General features: G+C 43.0%; 1 protein-coding gene across 1 annotated transcript; it reads left to right on the top strand.

Moving 5' to 3' along the window:
- Positions 1-2,528: 2,528 nt before the first annotated feature.
- On the top strand, positions 2,529-6,984 carry LOC311008467 (zinc transporter ZIP11-like; the record flags this gene model as incomplete). The annotated part of the gene is made up of 5 exons (XM_084002157.1): positions 2,529-2,553; positions 4,661-4,730; positions 5,516-5,614; positions 5,698-5,856; positions 6,707-6,984. The coding sequence occupies 5 exons, from the start codon at positions 2,529-2,531 to the stop codon at positions 6,783-6,785; spliced, it is 432 nt and encodes a 143-aa protein (XP_083858283.1). The 3' UTR covers positions 6,786-6,984.
- Between the last annotated feature and the right edge of the window lie 3,651 nt (positions 6,985-10,635).

Below are 10,635 nucleotides of genomic sequence, written 5' to 3' on the forward strand. Positions count from 1 at the left end.
TGCTTTGATGTTGCTGTGATGTCATCAGAATAGAATGGAATCTCAGAAGGAAAAAAAACAGTGATGTCATCAGAATGAAATGGAATGCTAGCCCTAAACATCAAAGCCACCACTGTGTATTTTTAAAAATGCCTGAAAACACATCTTTATAGAAAGGACTTTTAGCTAAACTATTTCTATCTGTTTTAATATGTTGGTTTTAATTATTTTTAATATGCTAGTACTAAATTCTTTTACAATGTTTTTATCCTTCTTTTCTGTGCACTGTAGCACTTTGAGGTCATTGAGTTGATGTAAAGTGCATTATAGATAACGTATTATTATTATTTTTATTATTATTATTATTATCATTTTCATCATCAATGAAGGGAAAAAATAGAGAATAGGGAAATAACATGTAATGGAATGATGTCACACATTTGTTTGTTTGCGTGACTCCACCCTCATTGATATAAATGTGTTGGACAAAATAAATAACAATTATTTGTGATGATTCAAATTTATATCTTTGTATCAGGATCTCTGAAATAAGCCTTAATTAATAAGTAATAGGCCCCTACTATGATGTTTACTAACTAATTCTAATTATATATTAGAAAGATGATGAAGTGATAGATATTGTGCATAAAAATATAATCACCTGTTAACAGTCGATGGTATTTCCTGTATTCTGGTGTATTTTAACATAGTTTGATACTTTTGTCTGACTGTGTCATGAGGAAGCAATATGGGTTCATGTTGTAAAGTGGTCGGCTCCTGTCAGATCACATATTTGAAAATAGACAACCAAATCTCTTTTTTCTCTCCTTATCAAACACACACAAGTGTTGTTTCTATCAGTTGTGGGGACCACTGAGTTCTGGGTCACTTGTGAGGACCGTCAAATTTGCATGGACACAATACATTGGTGCGTTGATTGCGGATTGAGGTCTTGGACCAGTGTCAACAAAGCTTATTAAACACTGGTCCAAGACCTAACCCTGTAGAAGCAGCTGTCATGGTGAGCTGGTGTCTGCTGGGAGTTTTAATTGTCAGCTTACCACACTGTGAGCACTTCTTGGAAAGAGATATTGCTTAAGGTTTTCTCATCATCAACGTTGATCATGAGAACAGCAACGTTTCAAAGTCCTTTAACCTGCTCCGGAGCAGTTATGTTCCTGATAAGAGACCAACGTGGAGAAAAGCACCGCCTACTGACCAATCAGCTCTCTTGGAAAATGGTCTAATGGAAAAGTAAATGTACCTTTGTCTTTAACCGTCAGTTATCATTCCCGGTACTTATTCCCCCACTTGGTGGTATTCAGATTCTAAAAAAATGACCTGGCAGCAGATCTCTGAACAGTGGCGCCCTCCTGTGGCCTCTCTCTTCATCACAGGATGTTAAACCAAAAACTCATCAGAGCACCAATGGTCGTAGAAATATATCATGAAGAAATGAACAGCAGGCTCAGATAGAACTCATTGTCTGGGATGTTGTTGTGTGTTAAAGAAACACAGACACGTCTCTTTGTGTTTTTATAATAGGTTTATTTTTAAACTTTTTTTCTTTAAAAAAATGACAAGGTCCAAGTGTTTTTGGAAGCCCCGCCCTCACCCTATGTTCCCCAGCCGGGTAGCTCGACTCTAAAGCAACCAGCAAAGAAAAATAGTCATATGGACGATTGATAATATACACCCCATATACAGCAATACATAGTGGTCTACCGTAAAGTCACCAATAATACACAGCCCCCCCACCAGGCTTCAATGCAAACGGTTGCCAGTGATATGATTCATTCTCAAAAGCAACAGCCAACCGACGGCGGTTGTGTTTTTATACTAGTGTGTGTGGGGGAGTGGGGAGTGGGGGGGGGGGGGTCTCACCTTTCTCCGGTGACCTCAACACCCTCCTTTTTCTTTTTCTCACACACACACACACACACACACACACACACACACACACACACACACACACACACACACACACACACACACACACACACACACACACACACACACACACACACACACACACACACACAAAGTTGATTAGTGCCGGTGTGAGGAGGGGCACCTTACAGTTTTTTACGATTGAATAAACACAATTTTGATTGTTTTGTTTTGTTTAGCAAAACCCAACACACGAATAGCACAACCACATACCCAATTAGCAAAACACCTTAACTCCTTTGCAAAATGAACCACTCTTGTAAAAACTATACACCAACTGTGGCCTCAATCTGGTCACAGGCCTCCTCCATGGCCTGAATGAGGGCTACCCGAGCCAGGGGGTGCAGATCGTAAACCTTCCACCGCCATGCCGAGAAAAATTCTTCAATTGGGTTAAGAAATGGAGAATATGGTGGCAGGAAAAGGACTGTGAAATGTGGGTGCTGCGTAAACCAGTTCTGAACCAGAGCAGAGCGGTGGAATGAAACATTGTCCCAGGTGACAATGTATTGGATCTGCATGTTATTTATGATTGTGAGGTTGTATACTCTGTCCAAAAATGTAAGGATGTGAGGTGTTTTATACGGACCCATGTTGGCATGGCGGTGGAGGACCCCATTCTGGGTGATTGCCGCGCAAAGGGTGATGTTACCCCCACGTTGCCCCGGGACACTAATAATTGCCCTCTGGCCAATTACATTTCTTCCCCTCCTTCTGACCTTTGAGAGGTTGAACCCCGCCTCGTCTATATAGATGAACTCATGCTGAATAGCCTCAGCATCCATTTGTAAAACTCTCTAAAATACAGTGAAAGACAAGATTGTGTAGTTCAGCATAGATTTAGTGTACAGTACATTTCCATGTAAAAAAAGGTTATGTTTGCAGTATGCAACATCAGAGTGCTAAAGTGAACAATACATACCTCCACATACTCATGCCGCAGCTGTTTGACCCTCTCTGAGTTCCTCTCAAAAGGCACTCGGTACAACTGTTTCATTTGTACCTGGTGTGCCTTCAGGATACGAGCTATGGTGGACAGAGAGACCTGATTCACATTATGAAAGATGATTTGGTCTTCAATAATTTTGGCCTGGATTTCACGAAGCCTGATGGCATTATTTGCCAAAACCATATTCACAATCTCCCTCTCCTGCAGTGGTGTGAAAATGGGAGCCCTTCCTCCTCGTTGTACTCGACCCTCAATCCTATGTAGAACAAAATACATGTAACCTACTGTAAAATGTCACAGGAAGGGGTATCAAAAGTGCTGACATGGGGTGCATACAGTAAGAAGCTGTAAACAGGTAATTTTTTTACCTGTTTTCCAGTCTGAATGTCCTTATGACAGATGCCACGGTGAATCTGCTGAGATTTGGCTGGACTCTCAGTCCAGCCTCCCTCAGCGTCAATCCATGGTTCACAACATGGTCCACAAGAGTTGCGCGAATTTCATTGCTTAAAGTTGGACCTCTTCTCCTTTGAGCTTCACCTACTCCTGCTTGAGGTCTTCCTCTTCCTCTTCCTCTTCCTCGGCCACGGCCTCTGGCACGGCCTCTGCCTCCTTCTTCTCCTCCTTCTCCGATTCCCCCTCTCATCCTCACTCTTCCTCTTCCTCTTCCTTCCATTTTGGTTAAGCTTGGTGAACTCACCTGCTGCATTTTTATAGTGCTTAAACCTGATTGGTGTGTCTACAATTAAGCAATCTTGTGTTTGCACACCTGATGGCAGTGTTCAATCAACTGGCTCATAGGTGTGGTAATTTGACAGTCAGTGCTTTAGAATTGCAAGGAAGTCACATCTTGATATACTTCTGTGTCTAATGCATAGACGTGTGTGTTAGTGTTTCAAATCACGGTGTGTATTGTTTTGCACAAAGTGTGAACGGACTCATTGTGCTTACAGTGGTGCAAATCTGGGGCCAAGTTTTGCTCCTTGAGTGTAAGGTTTTGATAATTGGGCAACACTTTAGATTTTAATGTTTATTCAATCGTAAAAAACTGTAATGCACGGGCTTACCTGGGCTTCAGCCAGGGGCCTCGACCAATCAGGGGCCTCTCTATAATAATAATAAATAACAATAATAAACCAAGTGCTATTAAGGCGCCCCTGGGTGTGAGTTGTTATCAGAGGTTAGATGGGGATGATGAAGTGGCCTCTGGGCTACAGGACCATCGGGAAAGTCTCTTCTCTTTCATCTCTCTTTTTGCTTCTTCTAACTTCCTCTAGACCTTTTTCACCTCTCGTTCTTGGTTTAAGGCAGTAAAGCTCGATGTCGGATATGAATATTTCAGGAGGAGAAATGATGGATAAAAAGGAAAGAATACGCAGGAATGGAAAGAAGTTGTATTCCATGCAGATAAATAGCAGGAAATATTGCATGTGGAGAAGCCCGTAGTGGGCGTGGCCAGTATAACCAGTATAACCACTGAGGCAGGGTTATCTGCTCACTAAGCAGTAGAATAGAAATAGTTTGACTGTTTGGAGAAACAGCTTCATTTTCAGGTGATTATCACTAAGAAAAAGGCATGTTTTAACTGAGGTAGATGGGACATCAGGGGAGGCGGATGCTGCTCAGAGAGGAAACACGCTCTGTTCTGTGGGGACATGAAGGTTTCATCGTAGGGTTTTATTCTGCATTCTCTCTGAATACCACTTTCCACTTAAATCGAGTCCCGTGTAACAGAGTGCTATAAATAAGTAACTTACACTGGGTTGTGTGTTGTATCTGCAGAGGGTTTGGCTGTGGGGGTTGGGTTTGGAGCCATCGGAAAGACGTCATCTGCTACTTTTGAAAGCGCGAGGTAAGAAAAACAAGATTGCACACTTTTGTTGGAAAAACAACACACCTCCCGTATAGCATCACACACTGTTTAAGTTTGGGTATATATAGTTAATATGGTTGGGATTAGGTAGGTGGGACATCTAGTGGTTACATTATGGTACTGCATGTGTGTTCGACCATTTGCCAGTTGAACACAAAGCAGAGTAGTCTGGTTTTCACCATACTAAGGTCAATCTTTTAAGATTGAACATTAGTCTGGGGAAGCTGCGCTTTGTTTCTACTGCTCAAGAGGCGGGATCAATGGGCATCGTTCAAATGAACGATGCCCATTGTGTTTCGTCATCGTCACGTCACCGGCCAATAGCGTGCCAGGAGGGAATGGCCGTTTCTGATTGGAGCCAAAGATTCTGGCAATGTAACAGCGAAAGTAAGCCTGAGGGTGTCCAGCCTAAAAGCAGAGCTGAAGCTCGTCTGAATTTGTTTTGTGGTTATTTGGTCATAAAGCTAACATGTCAACCCTGATAATAGTGCTAGATGAAACATTAAGGGTCACCATGGATACACCCAACGTCATGGCAATCCATCCTATAGTGGATATACTGTAGATGGTTTAGTTCCAAGTTTGAAGGTTTGGATGGCTGGACGGATGGTGCTGTGTGCTGCTGACATCTAGTGGTTACATAGTGGTACTGTATGTATGTATTGGTCCCACCACTGGTCTGTAACAGGTCTGTAGCCTCAGAAGATTTTAAAGAAAGATATGGACTTTTTATTATTTATTTGTATTATTATTTGTCTCCTCAGAAATTTGGCCATCGGTATTGGCATCCAGAATTTCCCAGAAGGCCTTGCGGTGAGCCTGCCGCTCCGGGGTTCAGGCGTCTCAACGTGGAGAGCTTTCTGGTGAGAGCGTCTCAACTTCAACTCTTCACGGAGGTTTCTGGTCTGAGATCAGTTTAATATATAATATATTTGTTTCCCGGCAGGTACGACCAGCTCAGCGGCATGGTGGAGCCCGTCGCCAGGCTGCTCGGAGCCTTCGCCGTCGTCCTGGCAGAACCTCTGCTGCCGTACGCGCTGGCCTTCGCCGCCGGGGCCATGGTGTACGTGGTGGTGGATGACATCATCCCCGAGGCTCAAGTCAGGTGAGAAGGTCAAAGCATGGGATTAAAGTGGATTTAAATGAATACATTTAGATTTTTACTTCAAACATGTCAACATGAATACAAAAAATAAAATATTACACAACTATTATTTCTTTTAGTTTTTTGACACGTCCAAAAAGGAGTGGGAAGAAGTATGCACTTATTTAATCCCACCTTTTCTCCATAATTCATATCCTCATACGTATATTTTATTTATTCATTTATTTTTTTAAACTCAATCAAATATATATTATAGTTTATTACATCCATCCATCCATTTTCTACCGCTTATCCAGTATTCAGGGTCGCGGGGGGGCTGGAGCCGATCCCAGCTGTCATTGGGCGAAGGCAGGGTACACCCTGGACAGGACGCCAGTCTATCACAGGGAGACATGTAGAGACAGACAACCATTCACGCTCACATTCACACCTACGGGCAATTTAGAGTCACCAATTTACCTATCCCCATCCTGCATGTCTTTGGTCTGTGGGAGGAAGCCGGAGAACCCGGAGAGAACCCACGCTTACACGGGGAGAACATGCAAACTCCACACAGAAGGAACCCGGGCCGACCCGGGGATCGAACCCGGGACCCTCTTGCTGTGAGGCGAGAGTGCTAACCACTACACCACCGTGCAGCCCTCTAGTTTATTACATATTCATTTAATTTAATCCAATAAAATATAAATGTATTGAGATATTTTGCTATCCAAACTATAAATGAATTGAAAAGGAAAATTTAAAAATTAATAACAAATAATAAGTAAATAAACCGTGTTTAAGTCATTTCTAAGTCTTCGATAGTTCACTAATCTCCCGTCTCTTCTTCGCTCCGACTCGGCGTTGCCAGTGGCAACGGGAAGCTGGCCTCCTGGACCTCCATCCTGGGCTTCGTGGTGATGATGTCACTGGACGTGGGGCTGGGCTGAGGTCGCCGTGACGACTGTCAACAGAACACTCGATGGCCAATATTGTCATGGCTGTGCTGCTGACCTCACTTTTTAAAAAGGGGACCAAATTACGTGTTTTATTCTGAAACGCGTTTCTTTGAATTGTTGCTACTTGAAATTCCACAGCGACAGAAACTCGGAGCCATTTTGTAAAAAAACGAGTTAGGATGAACTTTGATGTTTTGTTGTTTTTATGACTCTTTACCAATTTTAAATATTTTTTTATGAATATATTCTGACTGACTTTTTCGTGAATTTTCGACGTGCTATAGCATGACCTTTTTTTAACAACATGATCAAGGCTTTTTTTTTAAAGATTATTTTCTTGCATAGACACCTTTGTATTTAGCGGCGGATAGAGAGGAAACATGGGAGAGAGAGGGGGATGTGACATGTATCACAGGATCTCCAGCTGGGATTCGAACCTGAGGCTGCTGCATATATGCAGACATGGGTAAATGGCATGCACTCTAACCACTCAACCACCTGCCTGCCATGAATCAGCCTTTTTATGACTGTTTTGGACTCACTACACTCAGATTTTGATTGACACGCGATATAGAAGCATATGTTAGGACTTTTACATCATTTTTACAACATTTTATGAATTTTGTCGATTTTTCACTTTTTTTTTCGACATGCTATAGTATGACTTTTTTTTTTCCTGAAAAAATTGATCATGGCTTTTTATGGCTGTTTTGGACTCACTACACTGAGACTAGGCGCGTCAAGCAATATGAGCGATTTTTATGACTCTTTAACAATTTTAAATATTTTTTTATGAATATATTCTGACTGACTTTTTCGTGAATTTTCGACGTGCTATAGCATGACCTTTTTTTAACAATATGATCAAGGCTTTTTTTTTTAAAGATTATTTTCTTGCATAGACACCTTTGTATTTAGCGGTGGATAGAGAGGAAACATGGGAGAGAGAGGGGGATGTGACATGTATCAAAGGCATTACATTTTGACTAGGAGAAATGCTATTATGGATATCTAAAATATAATTACAGATAGTAGTGTGGTTCGAGTAATGTTAAAACGGCTTGCCATATGTCTCTCTCCCCGGGCCGGCAGAGTTATCATACCGTACTGTGCGTGCGTGTCCAAGCGTGTGTGTGCGTGCGTGGAGTGCTCACAAGCGTGCGCTTGTGTTTAGGGCGGGGATGGAGGGCACAAAAAACTATTTGCACCGGGGCCTATCACCATGATATACATTACTGTTTCACTGATACTGAAAACATTAGATTTTGTCTTAAAGTATTTTTCCATTTGTTGTTGTATTTGCCGTTTCTGTGCGTACATTAATATTGAATCCTGGCGGCGGCGCTGACAACACCCTCCCGCAGCTATAAACACGCACACAGGGAGAGAGAGAGACAGAGACAGCGAAACGTGAATAGTTCCGTTAACAGCCGGGACCCGAGTGGTCATCTTCCCCTGCAGGTGTCAACGGTGCGTCCGTAGTTTTATCCAACACGCCCGCCACCGCCATCTGTTGTTCCGTCCGACGACGTTTAAAAACAAATGTATCCATGATCAATTTTGACCAGCTTACTAACGTTAACTTAACGTGAGTGACTATAAGCCGCTAACGCGAACTGCTAGAGCCAGGTAGCTTACACACTAGTAGCCTGCTGTCTCTGTGTCGAGCATACACTAAAAGCGGGCTCACATGAGTGACGTTGACGTACGGACAGTACAGTCTGTTAATGAACCCAGATCAGTGACAGTTGTCATCGCAGCTGCCTGAATGCCGTTACGACGTGACGTGGTGGTGCTGTTGAACTCCGCACTTTTCTTGGTTATTTTGTTGTTGTTTTTTTCTTGGTGGTTTTATGGTAGGGCTGACGGTAGGGCTGACACAATTCTTGATGGGGCTATAGCCCAACCAAGCCCCTCCCTGCGCCGCCACTGGTTGTGTGTATCATCATCTTACCGAAACATTGGAGTCTCCGTGCTCAATAAGGCAGCGCATCCATGCCTGTGAATCGACAGTGGCGTAATCATTCAGTTCGACTCCCAAAACGAGTCTTACCGACCGGCCAATAGGAACGTGGCCCCGCCCCTGAGATCATTTTCACAGCGAGACCAAAATCTTGACACGAGAGCAAAATGCTGACACGAGAAGAAAAACGTTTTGAGAGAAAATGTGTTCACACTGATAGCAACTTTTTCTCTCAAATATATTTTTTTCTCTCATCAAATGCTTTTTTGCTATCAGTGTGATAATTTTTTCTCTCAAACATTTTTTTTCTCTCAGATCATTTATTTTCTCGCATTTAATAAAGACACAAATCTAACTCCATACAACACTAACAAAGAATTTATTATTTATAACTACTTCATTCATATCGTGCTTTTCCGTGTTATTGATAATAAAGTAAAGTTAAAGCAGTTAAAAACCTACCTGTTTCGACAGGCCTTTGAACTGCATGGCAGTTAATTACTGTCGTTGTTTTATTCTTGGCTGCTCTTCATCTTTGTATATACTGTTGTCTTATTGGGCCCTAGTTTCGTGGCGCAGTGCAGGGCGGCGCAGGGTGGCGGAGCCGGCGCAATGCAAGTTTCGACCCGCGCAGCCTTGCGCACGGTCAGTTTGGCAGTTTGGTGGATCGCCTGCGCCAAGATGGGTGTGGCGGCGCAGCAGGGGGAGGCGTCACAGATTCAGCTTGGCGTAGCGGAAGTTTCGTGGCAAAAAGCCTCGCCGAGACTGCGCTGAAAGCCCGCCAGCTCCAACCTGGGGTGCAGTCGAATAGTCTTTTTTGCTTAGGAAGGTTCCTAACTGAAGAAGTGACCCGGAAGTAAACAAGTGGCCGCCATGATAAGAGCTGTTCGAATTCTCTAAATGCATAGGAAAGGAGCTCCAATGCTTCCTTTCAGAGCTCCTTTAGCATAGGATGCAACGGACCTTCCTATGCCATAGGAAAGGAGATTACGCCGACCCACAATTCTTTGCGAGAGCAACATTTAAAGTGCCGCACACCTCGGCCGTTCATGAAAACAAACGATAGGTGCATTTACATATTTAACAATGACTTTCATGCAGACAGAGTAATTGGAATAGTGATGATAAATGTGTGGACAGTGATAATAATTTAATGTTTTTTTTTTATTTATTTCAATCATGTTACAAATGTTTGACAAAAACGAAACTAAAACCACAAATGAAAAGTAAATAAAACAACGGTCAAACAGAAAGGAGGAGCTGCTGGACCTGAAGCCGGTCAGTGAACCAGCTGTTGATAAAACCAACATGTGGAGAAGTGGAAGATGCGCTTTTTGTAGTCCATTATTGTAGTTTCTCCAGTGCAGACGCACGTCAATCGCCGGTGCCGATCATCAGCTGTCAATCATCAGCGGCCGCGATATAATGACGTAGCTTAGTGAAAGTCCGGTCGGATTCTCTGAACACCGCGGTCGACTTTTCCTAAGTCCTTTTGAGTTCTCCTATCGCCTTTCCTTGACCCCGTGACGTTTTCCCCAGAGGTCAAGGAATAGGAGATAGGAATAGGAGTTAGGACCTTATTTTTTGACTATTCGACTGCACCCCTGGTCTACTTTCGGCGCAAGGCGTGAATGAAGTCCATTGATTCAATGCGAATCACAGCTGGCGGAGTGGAAGTTTGGCTGACGGCGTGCAGTGCGTACACGTCACCGAGACCTCACAGGCAGGTTTCCACAGTTCCAGGCACATTTAAATGCAATAAATAATCACAACAAACACTATTTAATGCAACTAATTGAATCAACACGTGAATTTATATCTATATAGATTGTCCCGTCACATCTGACGTCAGATCAAAGGCGGATGGCACGCGTAACG

The sequence above is a fragment of the Eutrigla gurnardus genome (genome assembly GCF_963514095.1).
Source record: "Eutrigla gurnardus genome assembly, chromosome: 22".
Classification (NCBI taxonomy): domain Eukaryota; kingdom Metazoa; phylum Chordata; class Actinopteri; order Perciformes; family Triglidae; genus Eutrigla; species Eutrigla gurnardus.